The sequence below is a fragment of the Ailuropoda melanoleuca genome, chromosome 16 (genome assembly GCF_002007445.2).
Source record: "Ailuropoda melanoleuca isolate Jingjing chromosome 16, ASM200744v2, whole genome shotgun sequence".
Lineage (NCBI taxonomy): Eukaryota > Metazoa > Chordata > Mammalia > Carnivora > Ursidae > Ailuropoda > Ailuropoda melanoleuca.
Genome location: NC_048233.1, coordinates 37,853,400 through 37,869,676, shown reverse-complemented (window position 1 = coordinate 37,869,676; position 16,277 = coordinate 37,853,400). Strand labels below are relative to the sequence as shown.

The following is a 16,277-nucleotide window of genomic DNA, read 5'->3' as shown; positions in this document are numbered from 1 at the left end:
TCAGATCTCTCAAAGGACCTCAGGTTGGGAACTCGTGTCATAGAAGTAAATTTTGTTAGTATATTTATTCTCATTTAAACTAACAGACTCAATTAGAAATACATTATTTTGGTTACAGTAAGTGAGATGAAAAACAGGTTGAGTGTCGCAGTACAGGTTTAAAGGCAGTGTCCCAGTACAGTAACTTCTGGAAAGGGCAAGCGGTCCATATTATGGTGTTACACAGGGTACAGTGGTAGAGATAAGACTGGAGATTCAGGTAGGCCCTTGACTTTGTGCTCTTTGGAGTTCTTTACCCTGAAAACGTGGGGGTTAGGGTGGGGACGGGGTCGGGGTATGGCTGTGTCTGGAATGAGAGAATGATACAATCAGCAAAGTAAAAAATATATTAGTGGGGCGTGGGCACACACATTTTCTCAGACACAGACATGTTCGTTCTTTCGTTGCAGAGTGAATTAAAGAAATAAAAGATGTTTAAATTCATTAGAAATTTTGATTTTGTTCTTATGAGGTCTTGTTTCCGGGATAGGATAGCATTTTAGGTTTTGGGGAGAATGTAACCATGGGAGATTCTCTTTTTTGGGAATTTTTTATTATGAAACTTTTATAGGTTTCATGAAAGTAATCTAATAAACCCATGTACCAAATCATCTAGTTTTAACAAGCCATACCTTTGTCATTTTATTTAGTTAGCTTTTTCCCCTCTGAATTATTGTAAAGCAAATCAGAGACATTATGACGTCTTGTCTCTAAAGGATCTTTTGTACATAACTGTAATACTGTTATCATGCTAGATAATTTCACAGTAATTGATTAAGGTCATTTTGACATATAGGAGGGTCTTAAATTTTTTTTTTTTTTTTTAAGCTCTCCTTAACTTTCTGTGTTTTAGAGCACCACCCAGTCTGACTGAATTGATGGCTGGTTGCATGGTTGAGTAGAATTTATGAAAAGTGTTAGGTGAGATGCCGTCACACGTATAACAAGCCCTAAGTTTTGCGTAGGTTGGTTTTCCTTAGGTAATGTATTCCTTAGGTAGGTAAATATTAAGTTTTATTAGAAAATTAATGCCAATTTTAATTATCAATGTGGTACCTGTGTGTATTGAGTGTTGGAGGGGAGGTGGGCTGCCAGCCAGTGGTATTCTTTTGTCTGCTTGGCTTGTATTTTTACCATCATTTCTTAACATTCTTCCAGCATACTCTTTCCAGACTTTCCTTTAACCTCATATCTTTTCTCTCCTTCCTAGATGTTTCCAAAATTTGGTGAGAGCGAACAATTAAAAAAAAAAAAAGTCTTCCCCTCGAAGACAGACCTGGGAGTTTTTAATTAAAATAATATGCTTGCATTTTACGTTAGAAACTCAGTTTATGTGAAGTTTTTCTGTAAGCTGCATTTTCTAGTTGTTAATTTTGTTGTATTAAATAGATATGAAGAAGCCGAAAAAGACTGCACACAAGCTATTTTATTAGATGGCTCATACTCTAAAGCTTTTGCCAGAAGAGGAACGGCAAGAACATTTTTGGGAAAGTTAAATGAGGCCAAACAAGGTACGACTATTTTTGCATAACAACTATCACTCAGACTCCCAAATTACAGAAGCATAGATTTTTGTAGCTTTCCCATTGTTCAAGGATACAGAACTTACAGAAGTAAATTTTCTTTCACAGTTCAGATCATGAATTGTTTGCAGATTTGAAGGATTGCAGCTTCACAGTAGACCAGATTACCTTTTACTTTAATAGTGGACAGTCTGATCTGGCTAATTGCCAATCAGAGTTAATGAATAATTTGAATTATAGGTAAGAAGGGAAAGGCAAAAAGTAAAAGAAAGGGAAGCAGCCATTAAGGTTAGAGGATAGCGTGAGATCTGCAGTGATGCTTCTTTTTATTCTTGGTACTAGTTATTTTATTTTTCCAGGATCTGTCTTTTAAGTATTCATTCAGTCCTTTTGAAGAACCAACTTGGTTTTATTGTGTGTGTTTTCTGTTTCATTTATTTCTGCTCTTTATGTCTTTCCTTCAATTTTGTTGAGGTTTATTTTATTTTAAAGACTATTTATTTGAGAGAGAGAGAGCATGAGGCAGGGGGAGGGCAGAGGGAAGAAGCAGACTCCCCACTGAGCAGGGCGCTGATGCGGGGCTCGATCCCAGGACTCTGGGATCATGACCTGAGCTGAAGGCAGACACTCAACCGACTGAGCCACCCAGGCACTCCTGTTTTGTTTAGGTTTAATTTGCTGTTTTTCTAATATCTTGACATCAATACTTAGATAATTGATTTTCAGCCTTCCTTCTTTTCTGATATGTGCAATTAAATCTGACAGTTTCTCTAAGCCTGGCTTTAGCTGTAGCTCATGCATTTAAAAAATGGTAGTAAAATATACATAACATAAAATTTACCATCTTAGCTGTTTCTAAGTGTGCAATTCAGTGGCGTTAAGTACATTCATACTGGTGTGCAACCATCACCACCAAGCATCTTCAGAACTTTTTCATCATCCAATCCTGATAATCTACCCATTAATAAGAACTCCCCAGCCCCTGGTAACCATCATTCTACTTTCTGTTTCTATGGGTTTGACTATTCTGGGTACCCCATATAAGTAGAATGGTGCAGTATTTGTCCTTTTGTGCCTGGCTCCTTTAACTTAGCATAATGTTTTCAAGGATTAAGGCCGAATAATATTCCATAATACGGAATTCTCTTAGATTCTTACATTTGGTGAGTAACCCTGTCATTTTTTAATAGTGTGAGCTTTGGTACATTAGATGACCTCTAGACCTCAGTTGTATCATCTGGATAGTGGAGTTATGATGAACGTGACATGAAAATTCACGGAAAGTAACCAGAAGAGCACTCGGGCAGTGTTCAGCTCTTATTATCCTCACCTATTTCCTAGCGTCCTGAGTAAAACTTGTAGAGATAAACGTGGGTTAGTAACTAAATGTATCATGTCTTGAACTCCATAAATATTTTCACCAATTTATTCTATTTCTTAAAAATTCACTTTAGATTTTGAAACTGTTTTACTTTTGGAACCTGGGAATAAGCAAGCAGTAACTGAACTTTCCAAAATTAAAAAGGTAATGTATTCTTTTCACCAAAATATGGTCTTATTTTCTGAAACAGAAACACATTATCTATTACATAATTAACTTGAGAATATGTTTTGGTAGTCACGCTTACAAATTTATTTTCAAGGACTTAATTGAGAAAGGACACTGGGATGATGTTTTTCTCGATTCTACACAAAGACAAAATGTGATAAAACCTATTGATAATCCATCTCATCTTGGGTCAACTGTAAGTGAAGCACTTTTCTTTCCTTTTTTTTCCTTCCTTTTTCAATGCCAGTGTTGTATTAATAAGAGTTGGAAGCAAACTGTTGAATTAATAAACTCTTCTTAGACTCTTTAAAAAGCACTCTTAGGATTATTGACATAATAAAAATGGGGAAAATTCAGCTGTTCAGAATTCTGGGATAATTTTTTCAGTGACTTAAGTTAGCACTATAAATTTAAATATTTCTACATATTTTCTGATATTAAAGGAATTTGAGGTAGTTTTATTTTATAATAATTAAATATTTTAAATTTCTGGTACCATTTTTATTTGGGATTATGATTTTATTATAATAATAGCCTTGCATCTCATGTAGGGTTAGATCTAAAATCTGCCCCTCAGCTCAGCAACAACAAAAGTAAGGTGAATACACTGCTCAGATCATTTATCAGGAGGTGCAGGTGGGGGTGGTGGTGTGGTCCCCGGGGCCACCGAGGGGCAGGAGGCCGAGGCGGTTCAGAGCCCAGGCATGGTGATAAAGGGAGCCCATGGAGTAGCACGTGCAGGATGGTCCTGATAAAGGAGGGGGTCCTCTTGTCTCCATACTGACTTGCAGAGCAGAAGTAAAAGCTGTGTTGATGTGACAGATAAAAGAGCCAATACCAACAATAGCTGAAACCCAGAAAAGCGGGTGTCAGCACCTGTCACCTTTCCCACCAGAACGTTCCCAGAGAGCACGTTAGTGCCAGAAAAAACTGTCCCTCCCAACGGGGCCGCCTGCAGCTTGGGGGAATAGAGGCCAGGAGGTTAAATTACTGTCACTACACGTCACTGCCCATGCCAGTGTAGAACGGCAAGGGGCTCCATCCTAGAGGGTTACCGGAAGTCATCACAAACCGATAAAGTAGCGTACTGCAGACAGGCAGGCGTCTGCGCCCAGGGCAACCCTGCGTCCCGCCTCCTCCCTGGCTGCAGGAGGTGTGGTTCTTGGTATACTGAGAACAGAAAGAATGAGTGAGAATGACAAGCCCATTCTCCACACATGGAATCATAGCCACTCCTGTGGAATAGGTCTGCCTGCCAGCCCGTGACCTTCTTCCTTTGCTTCCCTCCCTGACAAAGGGGTCTTCTCTCTGGAAGTTCTGTCAGTGGCCTCAGAGCCCTCTGGGACATGGGGATGCCTGCAGGCTTGGAGGGGAACTAAGAGTGTTTTCTGAGAGGAACATGTTACTTATAAATGCCAATTAAGCTCAGCTACGTTTATCTTATCAATTCATAGGCAGTTCTGATTTTAAGTACACTATGAGACAGAGTAATTATGTTCTATGGAAAAAGGAGGCAAAAATTCTAAATAACAGAATTAACACAAATGTGTTTTGATTTCTGGTATAAAATTCCCATGCTGTGTCATGAGAGGCAGTATGAGTTCTAACAGTGACTCAGGACACAGCAGAACCCGCTCATGAGCACAGCTGAAGGACTTCGTGTGGACCTGGCCCTGCGGTGGTAACTGAAAATTCTCTCTTCATGACCTTATTGCTGGTGTACGTTTTCTACTACAAATATGTCACCTCGGATAATTCAGAATATTTTTACCCAGGGTACAACTGGAGGGATTCCGTATAGCACGTTTACCAACAGACATGGAGCAGTGATGAGTTAGTTAGGAAATTGACCTTATCTGAGACCATTCAGAATTGCACAAAGCACACAATGTGAAGTTGGAGGGATGGCATTTCGTATTTTCCAGTTGTGAGGATTACCGCAGGCATTCTGACCAGGTTAATTTCCTAACTGGAAACAGGAAAGGAGGAAACAACGATCCCACACACAGGAGTTTTGGAAGGAGTCAGCCAGGCCAGGAGGCTTCAGTGTGGAGTGTGGTGTCATCCTCTTGGTGTTATTCTCAGAAAGACACAGTCAGATCCCTAAGGTCCTCAGCCTTTAGGTACTTTTGGCTTCTGGAGGCACAGCCAAGGTGACACGCTGAAAATAGAGAAGCTGTGGGCTCTTGGGTTAAGAGTTTGCCCTTTGAAGATAAATAACACAGCAGACATCTCACACAACACACAGAACAGAGGTAAGCCCGGGAGAGAGCGCTGTGCTCAAAAGAGGTGCAACTGAAAATGGCCACAGCATTCACCTTGGCCTTCTCTGTGTCCTTGCTAGAGACAGAGCTGCTATTCCTCGGGGGAGCGGCACCAGCTTCTGGATCTCATAAAGGCCCTAGAAGGAATGGAGGTTTATTTTGATTTGCATAGACTGTGCAGAATTAAAACCAACCCTCCACTCATTTCTCCACCACCTTAAACTCTTCCCTGCTCTCAGGTCCCTGACTGGCAGAGGATTTCCCACATGCTCAGGTGATCCCCAAGGATAAGGGGGAGACCTGTCCCCTATGCTTGGGGAAGACACCACAGGGCCCTGGTTTAGGTGTTTTCATAACTCATCAAATAACTATGGAAAGCGTGGGGCTCAAATCAGCTGGAAAGAAAGTTAGAGGTGTCCCCCATGGCTCGGAGAACCCAGCACTGGTCTTTGCATACAGTGCACATCCACAGACGTGGTGTATATCTGCGTTTCTGTAAACAGCCTCATTCTTTCTCTGCAAGAGACACCTGCTTTCCAGCTCAGTGTGAGGGAAATGACACAGCCCATCTTAGGGGTGTTCTGAGAAACTTGAGGATGATGGGTACAGTGTCCTCAGCCAGGTTTACCCTTACATTGCCAGACCCTCAGTACCATAACTACATCTTTTCAAAAAAAAAAATCACCTAAGGCAAAACTCTTACTATAAGCAAATTGTCTTTAAAAAAAAATATACCTTGCACATTGTTTTTGGTGTACCGTACTATTTTTCATTAAGTCCAACAAAGCCAGGTTTTTCCCTGCAATATTAGAAAGAGTAGCTGGCATGAATTTAGCAATTTGTTTTGTGCTGAATCTTTAAAGTTATTTGTAATTTTATATATATATATATGAACGATATGATGTGACTGGTAATTTCTAATATTTACCTAATTTATATAGGAGAGTCCACAAGACAAATTAAGATTTAAAAAATATTTATTAAATGAACACCCATGAAATCACTCAACTAGGTAAAAAACTGAAAGGTGTCAGCCTCCAAAATCTCCCTGTGTGCCCCCCACAGGTTATGGTCCTCTCCCTGCCCCTGGAAGTGACTGTTATGCATGGCGGATGCTTTGAGAGCCATAACAGTTTTATAAGGAAGTCAGAGCAGGTATTTTTATCTTCCTTTTACAAAGGAAGAAAGTGAGGCAAAGATAGTTTTGTCAAGTTCGTATTTCAGGTTGGTAACAGAGAATTTCTTAGTTAAATGCTCTTCTAGTGTGTTTTTTTGTTTGTTTTTTTTTTAATTATGTAGGCTCCACGCCCAACGTGGGGGCTCCAACTCATGACCCTGAGATTTGGGGTTGCGTGCTCTACTGACTGAGCCAGTCAGACACCCCCCATGTTCTTATTGTGACTGTTCTTGGATTTTCTGAGATAGTACTTGTTTCATGACCAGGCATAGATCTAGTTGCCTTTATAGATTGTATTCATTTTCATACATTATGTTAACGTGCTGCGATTCTTTTCAATTAATTGTTTAACTGATTAAATGTTTTAAAAGTGGTTTTAAAAAAGTGGTTTAACCTTTTACATCTTTGTAAGGTATTTTCCCAAAAAATTAATTCACAAGGTTTAAAAAAGCCTTTGTCAGACTTTGTTGTCCATAATTACAAACACGTGGCCAAGTGGTATATCAAATACCTGTATGTGTGATGTCCCATGGCCAGTATATAAGGAGCTTTTTACATTTGTTGGGTTCTCTTCTCCCTCACTTTAAAAATCAATTTATGTTAATAGTTTGAAAATGCAACGTGTGTTTAAGTCTTTTGTGGCAAGATCTCAAAACAGAACACCTCTATGAAATGAAAGATCTGGGGTAAACCATTCTATAAATCATCCCAAACAAACAAAATCAATATCTTAGCAGGAAGGGGGAAATTTGCTGTTTATTTTTGTAATAGGTCTTCGTAATAAAAATGTAGGCATTATTTAAAAAATAGAAGATGCAGTTTGGTGTAATGTTTTTAAGAGTTGATTTGAGCCCCAATTTATAAACTTTGAAATCTTGGGCAAGTTACCTAATCCCTGTGAGATCCTAACATTTTTTCCTTGTGAGGATGATTCACAGGTTAGTTTCGATCAAAGGAAATAATATCCATTAATGCTAAGGCAGGTTTAGGTGAAATGAATATTAATTTCCTTGTCAGTCGCGTATTTGTGAGACAAGCTGACCACTGGGGACAGTGGTCAGAGAAGAGAGGAAGGTCCCGGAAGTAGAGGGAGAGCCCTGGGATTACCTGAGTCAAATGCGAGCCTAGGCCAGGGAGGTCTGTTTTAAGGGCTGACAGCCTGGGAGTGCTTTTGGCGAATCTTGTCTGGAGAGAGGGTAGGAGAGCGGTGACGTGGATCACCTGGGACCCGGGGTTCCCGGATAGGTGGTAGTAAATGAAGGGTCTCCTGATCTTGTAGTCTCTGCTGAAATACTTTCTTTTATTTTCGTTTTTCTGTTTTCTTATAGCAAAACTTCACCTTTCTCCTTGGTCCCTCCTCTTCTCTTTCTCCCTTTCTGTTTATTTTTATTTTTCTCTTCCTTTTCTTGAAATGGCCATGACACAGAGCTAAACAGTGTTATGCATCTAAATCTTCATTTTGAGAAAGGGTTAGTTGAATCTTTCCTATTTTCTTAAATCTTTCTGTAGTGATACCTTTTGTGCTTCACTCCTGTTAACCAGCGGACTGTCATCCGCCCCATCACTCCCGACCATCAGTAGCCCTCAGAAGCTCCCAGTACCCACTGGTCTGCACTTCTTAGAGACCACTGATTAGGAAATTTTAAAATTAGGATCATGTTTACACATCTGTTGTCAATGAAAGGATCTGGTGTTAAATGGGACTGTATTGATTTAATCCAACGATGACTGCCTGTCAGAAATTATAGTCTGTGTACAGCACTAACACATGCCCATTCTTGGTTAGTATCTTCGGGGCAGACTGCTGCTGTTGAGAGTTCTCAGCAAGGCAAAGGCTTCAGCCTAACACGATTGTACTTTAAATAGAACTGCTGCTCGGATTCTGTTAACAGTTTTGCTAATAGCTTTTAAAAATTTATGTTCGTTCATCCAGTAACACTTGGTTGTTACTGTTAGGTCTTAGCTGTGTTAATAGGACGTCTGGATTTAACAGTGAGTTTAATATATATGTCTAAAGTTTTTATATTTACAACTTTTTGATTTAAAATTCAATCATACATTTGGAATGAACACTTAGAATAAATTGAAAAAATTTTTTATTAAAAATAACAGAGTATTATATGTAAACTTAAGAAGAAGTTGAACATGTTTGACATTTGTAATGATTGAAATAGTGAATCCTGTTTATTTTGTTAAATTAGAAACCATTGTGGTCAAGTCTTAACAACTTTGTGAATATATTTGGCAAATCTTTAATCCTGGGCTGGTTTTATCCAGCAGCTACATATTTAGAAAATCTACTTAGGTGTTTTTTGTTTGTTTGCTTATTTTTAAATCTACTTAGATTTTAATGTTAGTTTGTTTCGTACAGAATACTGGTTACTGTCTGACTTTGTTCTGCTTGCCTTCAGTTAGCCCACTGTAGGTTTGGCCATAAAATTTCTTGGCTTTGTTGCCTCTAGGATAAAGTCCAAACTCCTTGACATGGCTCACAATTCCTTTATAAGCTGTCTTTAAGCAGCCTTTCAGGCTTTGTCCCCCGCACTCCTCCCCTTGCACCAGCTTTCCACTGACCATGCTGTGCCCTTCCACATTGCCAGTCACGTGTAGTTTTCTGGGACGACTCTCCTGATGCCGCTGTTTATCTTCCTTCCTCTGTGTTCTCTTCGCATGTGGCGCTTTCACCTTTTACGGCATGCGTCCCATTGCCTTGGAAAGATGTATACGTACGTCTCTGCTTTCTCCCATTCAGACTTACATGTGCTGGTGCTATGCATCTTTTTATTCTTTGATTTCTCGGAGTATGACGCCCGTCTATCTAGCCATCAGACTGACTTATAACTGTTAGTCTACGAAATTAAAATCTAAGTACCTGCTGTAAATATGGAGCAGATATTAGTTGTAAGAACACGGCAGCCTTTTCATTTGTGACCCTAAAATAGGAAACCTCCATATGTCGGTTTAAAGAATTGATTTTAATTGTTTTAGAAACCACTCAAGAAAGTTATTATTGAAGAGACTGGCAATTTGATACAGACGATTGACGTGCCAGGTAGCACTGCTGCTGCACAGAGTGATCCTGTTACTGTGGCCAACGGAACAGCAAGTGCAGGCTCTACGGGTACGAAGAATTCAAGCCAAGATGACCTTTTGCCCGCAAGTGATGTTCCAAGAGCAAAAGTATTGAAAATAGAAGAAATCAGTGATACTTCAGCCCTGCCGTGAGTAGAAGAAATACTCTCTCTCTTTTTTTTTAAAGATTTATTTATTCATTTTAAAGAGAGGGGGGGGAGTGAGAGCAAGGGGGGAGGCGGAGGGAGAGGGAGAGAGTCTTCTGTAGGCTCCGCCCTGAGCCTGAGCCTGATGTGGAGCTTGATCTCACGATGCTGAGGTCACGACCTCAGCTGAAACCAAGAGTTGGGTGCTTAACTGACTGCACCACCCAGGTGCCCCAGGAGAAATACTCTTACTTGATACTCATCTAGAATGGTAATAATTCACTAGAAAATTGGTATTAACTGATGAGACTTCTGGTTTGTGCTTATCACCGTAATTCTTTGAACTGCCCAACTTCACATTCTAGATCTTTATTTGTACTTAGCCGTAAGAAACGTTTTGCTTTTAAGGTATGATCACTATTGCTATACCGTAGTGGGGAATTTAGAGGTAAGAAAGTGTCTTGAACAACTTACTTTGTGCATTTTTATTCTAGAACTTCAGTAAATGCATTTTACTTTTTAATTCAGCAGAAATAAGTTTTTAAAAGGAAGCTTCATAAAAAATGTAGAATTTAGTCATCATTATTCTAGCCATTAATATTTAAGATTACTTGGGGGCTCTTTAAATTATGTGTGGAATTTTAAATAATAGTCATGTATTTGCTTAATGGTGAGAATATAAAAGATCTAGATTAATTAGGTTTATTTGGGGATGTTGAAACTTTGTTCTTACATTCTTGTATTGCCACTCAGTAATCCTGTTAAAATTTTTTTTTTATGTTTAATTTGAGTGGTTTTATTTAAAGTGATAGTGATTATTTAGTGATTTGGGGAAAACTTAAGAGGTGGATTTTTTTGAAGGAGGAAGCATTTCTTGGTGTCTGGGATTATCTTTCTTGAAACTGTGATAATTCAGATTTCTGGAAGGCTGAGTTGTGAGTATATGTGATGTGATGTAGTAACGCAATACATAGAAATGGTGGCCAGGCTGCATTAGCCCAACAGATGAGAACAGTCACTACATTGCCAGCGTGTGAAAATTGGCTAAAGCATAATCTGTCTTGCCAAAGATATAGGTCTATTTTTATCAGCTGAAAGAATTTACTGCATGTAGAATACAAATAGTTACAATACTGTATTAATAAAGTCAGAAATTGAAAAATGTCTCCTGATGTTTCCTTAGAAAAGCTTTATTTGTGGTTCTTTTCTAATTGTTTGATGCCTCTGAAATATTTCAGACCTCAAGTCAACTTGAAACAGAATGTATGTCAGTCTTTCAGTGAGAAGATTTCTGCGGAGATAGACAAGACACCTGCTCAGTTTGTCACAGCTGTTCTTCCTCCAGTTCCTGCAAACTCATTCCAGCTTGAATCTGATTTCAGACAACTGAAAAATTCTCCGGATATGTTGTATCAGTATTTGAAGGTAAGAAAGAGGAAGCTAGTAGTTCGTTTAAGTAAAAGGTCAAAAAACTTCATCACTAGTGTTGTACAAATAGTACTGTATCTACTTTTTGTGTAACATGATTGTAGGACCCTTCCTTGCCTCCTGCATGTATTACCTTGGCCAGACCGTTTTAAATGTTTGCAACTAGGAAACCTCTGGAAATAGGTTCTGTGTTAAATTCTGTGGTTTAATATAACTTAATCTAATTTCAGAAATCATAACGTAAACTTAATTCTTCATTCTTCAAGATGGGGGAAGAAGTTAAACTACATTGAGTGCCTTCCATGTGCCCCAAGCACTGCTTGCAATATTTAGACAATCATTCTCTTGAAAATGAGCTCTTACTTGCTCCAAGAAAAAGAACCAGATCCTATGAAATTTACCAAATAATGGATTTTAGCATTGTCTTTTTCAAGTCTGATTATAGTAGTAATCCCTTATAATTTTCTAGTATACAATTACTTCTAAGTACATTAGCTAATGTAATTCTATTTTTTAAACTGTCTAGTTATTTTTATTGCTCCTTGAGAGCTCTCTCATGTTTCCTGTCTCTCTTAGGAAACGTCTCTCTGTTCAAGGAGGTTTTTCTCTACCTTAAACAGAGTGGTTATCTTACAGTTCCTTTGACTTTTGTCCTTCCGTCACAGTTACGTTGCACGGTGACCCCATTATTATTCAGTAAGGACTAGTGCGTAACAGTTATTCTTTCCTATATTCACCTAAGCGGTTGTTATGTACATAATTTGTGATATGTGAATGTTGCCATGATGTAATTTTCTAACTCTTTGTATCTTTTCCAAGCAAATTGAACCATCCATGTATCCTAAGTTGTTTCAGAAAAATCTAGATCCAGATGTATTCAACCAAATCATTAAAATTCTGCATGACTTTTATATTGAGTAAGTGGATTTTTTTTGTTATACCTGCATATTGTAATGTTATGCTATTTCTAGTGACTTGGGAAAGTCATTCTCCTTGATGTCATATTACCATCTTCTGTATAGCAAAATTAGCTCTCTAGTAAATTTCACCATTGCAGAAGTTGTGAAGAGAGGACAAGTGCAAGCAATAAAAAGGGAAATGATTAGGTAGGAGGAAAAAGGACTTGAAAACTTTTTCTTAAAGGAAGGTGTAGAAGTGACAAATGTGATAGCAAATTAATAAAGTCTGTGCTATATGGTGTAATGAGCACTGGCTGTTATATGCACCTGATGAATCACTGAACTCTACCTCTGAAACTATTAATACACTATATGTTAATTAATTGAATTTAAATAAAAAATAAACTATAAAAAGTCTGTGCTAAGCCTCACAATTAAGAAAATTGTAGTTTCTTCAATTGACTTGATATATCTCTTCATTTGGGCACTTAACATGTAGACCACATCCAGGGGAAGAAAGATAAATGAAGACCTTTTATATATATAATTAGAAATATAGTGTTATAAAAACTGAATTACATGAGCTACTTTTAATTAATCATTTGTTTTATATGTGGATTGTTTCAGGAAAGAAGAGCCATCACTCATCTTTGAAATCTTACAGAAACTTTCTGAACTAAAGAGGTTTGATATGGCAGTGATGTTTATGTCAGAACCTGAGAAAAAAAGTAAGTCTGTGAAGAAAGCTTTTCCAGATCTCTTTATTCTGACATGTTGCTTTATTTATTCAACAAGTATAGTGGACATTTATTGAATATTTACTAAGATACATGCAATTAAATTTAAATTAATCACAATAAAGTGTAATTGAATTATAGTTAAGTAAAATCACATCTTTTAATCCTGACAATAGCATTATGAGGTTTAGGCATGATAAACGGTTCCCTTTTACAAAGGTGGAAACTGAGGCAAGGATAGAGAGGTAAGGAACCTGACCAAGCTCACCTAGATAAGAAGCCGGACCCAGGATTTAAAGTCAGGTAGTCCCGGCTTTATATAAGTCTGGACTTCTCTACTTGAAAATGCATTAAAGTGTAACGGTTGAGAGCTTGCTGTGGTGGAACACGTGAAGGGTACCCACTACAGACGCATGTCACCGGGCATGGGTGCAAGGGAGGTCAACCCAGTCTGTGAGAACCTGTTTGCTTGTGTGTGTTTGATTGAACTTGACTCCTCAAAGACGTGCAGGAGTCAATGAGATGAAAGGGGTGGGGAAGAGTTTTAGCCCGGGGAATGATGTGTGCGGACGTTCTGAGGCAGGAAAGAACAAATTGACTTCAGAAAATTACAAGTACAGTGCAGCTGGATTGTAGAGTCGGGGACAGTTGGCAGGTGATGATCTTGCAGAATTCTATTCCTTATCTATTTCTACGTCTCGGTTTTTCCCATGAAGTGTCAGTTTAGGGAAACCTTAAGTAACTTCAAACTCTGCAGGAACCTCAATTACTTAAGAGTTTTGGGCTTTATTCTAGTTTTAGGAAAAAGAAAAAGTACTAGAATGCAAGAGTACCGGGTTTTTAGTTTTAAAAATAGCAGAAACTCTATGTACCATTTTCGTATATCTCCTAACCTAAACATAGCTCGGGCTCCTTTTCTTGTGTGTTTATGTTTCTAGCAGCGACATTGAATGAGTCTGAATCACTAAGAAAAATACTCTTTACGTTGTACTTAGAGAAGTGGACACATCATTTTAAAAACATGAGATTTTTAAATAGGTTTAAATTAAAAGACGTTTCTGTTTTATCTTTACTCAGAAACAGTCCTTGAAGTTCCCTGAAAATACCAGCTTCTCTTATTACTATTCTAACCTTTTCTACTATTTTTTTTGATTACTCTGTGCCACCACACGGACTTTATATTTTCCAATATACCAAGCTGGTAAACTTATTTTGGCCTTAAGCGCTTTTCACTTGGCCGTTTCCACGGCCTAGAATACCTTCCCCTTGCCTTCTTCACGTCATTCCGTTTCCACCTCAGAGTTGCCACCTCAGAGACACCCTTCCTCAACAGAGCTACTCAAAATAACTGCCCGCCTCCCTTTATCACCCTCTGGCTTCTTACCCTCCTTTATTTTTCTTCGTAATATGTAACGAGCTGAAAATCTTTCATGGATTTGTTTATTATTTCTCTCCCCCTCATAGAATGAAAGCTCCACGAGAGCAGGGACCTTGTATACCTTGTTCTCTGGGCCTCACGGCGTAGATCGTTGCTTAGTGCGGAACAGCCTGTCAGTATAACCGCACCGAGTAAATGCTTTTCTTGGTGCTGTAATGTGATAAGCACAAGTGTACTCAAAGAATGTGAGTTGGTTCTTTAGACTGGCTTACCAATAGTGCTATCTCGGTTGGGCCACCATTGTCAGCTAAGCTGAACGTGGGGAGCACCTGGAATGGTTCCTGGAGTGTAACTAGGCATTCAGTCAGTATTAGCTGCTCTTACCTTTTTTGTCAGTAACAACTGGTAGCCAGTGTTAATATTGAACTGTACTGAGTTTTCCAAAGTGTTGAGTGTGGACCATGCAGTGGCATGAAAGACGATTTTACATGATTTATAGGCAAGTTTTGTTGTGATTTTTAATAGTTATATATTTTATTGGATATTATAAAAATATATAGCTAACATGATTTTGCAGCTGTTATTTCAATTACTGTAAAGTTTCAATTTACAGTAGTGGATACAAAATTTTCTTTTAAAATAAAATGGTTTCAGTTTGAAAAACCGTTAATTGAAATATTAAGTAAATAAAGTATACTTGTTACAGAGGACAAAAATGTTTAAGGTAGTACAGAATGAGTTAAGTTTAATCTGCAAGATTCATGTTATTGAGAAAGTAGGGGAAATTTTTTACAAAATATTCTGGAAGAATCTATATAATTTTCTCTGATTAGCTTTTTAAATATCTGAATTAGAATTTATAAATAATCCTAATGGTTATTACTTTAAAATATAAAAAGTTTTGTTTGACAAATCAGATTACTCTCTTTAATTTTTATCTCATTTAGTTTTTAAAAAATGGAGATTAAAATGAGTTTTTTTTCTTTTTTCAGTTGCACATGTATTGTTCAATCACATAGACCAATCAGGATTGAAGGATAAGTCTGTTGAAGAACTCAAGAAAAGATATGGTGGTTGATTTTCATTTTTACCGAAATTATTGTCTTTGACTTTCATATGTAAATTTTTTTACCAAAAATAAAGTATTTTGCTTTTTAAGAAAATGAAATCATACAGGAAAAGATTATCTTTAGACATAAGTTAATTAACTATACATAGTGAATTGTGACTTACGTAATGAGAAATGTACTCAGGTGAACTATTTGTAAGTCATTTTCCAAAAATAAAAATATAATGACGTATATTTGTAAAGATCAGTATTTTATGTCATTTAAAATTCTAAATCTAGATGCATTCTTCAGTGCCCCGTAATTTTAACATTATTTTTATATTTTCTTAAGTTTTTGTAGGCACGTGACAAGGTTGCTTCATTAGCATACGAATAAAGTTATAGTTATATAGAGGGTGTTAAGTAGATAGATTGTTCTTTATAAAAGTTTTAATATTGTGCTAGTTCTCTAACATAAAAATATTTATTTACAGGATGTGTATTTTTAGTATTTACCGTGAAAGGAGATTATTTAGACTTTAAAGAGGTTACTTGAAGAATCACAGCATCCTTAAGTGTTCATGCTGCAGTTTTTTTCCCTCATGATATCCACATTATATGTCATCGAAAGGCAAATAATGATTAAAGCAAAGTGTAAACATTTTAAAAACTAGGAACGTCTAAAGTAGTCATTAGCATATAGCTTGCGTATATGTGTTGTGTCTGAGGGTGGTGTCTGTAAGTTTTGAAAGCAGGGCTAGTATTCTCATCCTGGTTTTGCATAGTACCTGACACAGTCCTTTGCACATAGTTAGGTGCTCAATTGATATTTATGCAACTTAATTGAATTTTACCATAGGAACCAACTTCAGCAAATGTCTAAAATAGCACCCTTGCAAATTTTGGGCATATACTGTAAATGTTAAGACCAAGTTAATTTTAGAGGCTACCAGGTTGTTACTATTAGTTACTATTATCCTTTAGCTGTTACCAGCATCAATAAGACCATCCAATTTA

At 37.6% G+C, this 16,277-nt stretch overlaps 1 protein-coding gene across 1 annotated transcript in view; it reads left to right on the top strand.

Moving 5' to 3' along the window:
- The window catches only part of RPAP3 (RNA polymerase II associated protein 3), a 34,443-nt gene extending 18,927 nt beyond the window's left edge, over positions 1-15,516 (top strand). Inside the window, exons 10-17 of the mRNA XM_002922281.4 lie at positions 1,429-1,550; positions 3,017-3,087; positions 3,206-3,307; positions 9,541-9,773; positions 11,009-11,195; positions 12,018-12,115; positions 12,725-12,825; positions 15,205-15,516. Of these exons, the coding sequence (XP_002922327.2) occupies positions 1,429-1,550; positions 3,017-3,087; positions 3,206-3,307; positions 9,541-9,773; positions 11,009-11,195; positions 12,018-12,115; positions 12,725-12,825; positions 15,205-15,290 (1,000 nt within the window). The 3' untranslated portion in view covers positions 15,291-15,516. The remainder of the gene's footprint in view (positions 1-1,428; positions 1,551-3,016; positions 3,088-3,205; positions 3,308-9,540; positions 9,774-11,008; positions 11,196-12,017; positions 12,116-12,724; positions 12,826-15,204) is intronic.
- Positions 15,517-16,277: the final 761 nt, after the last annotated feature.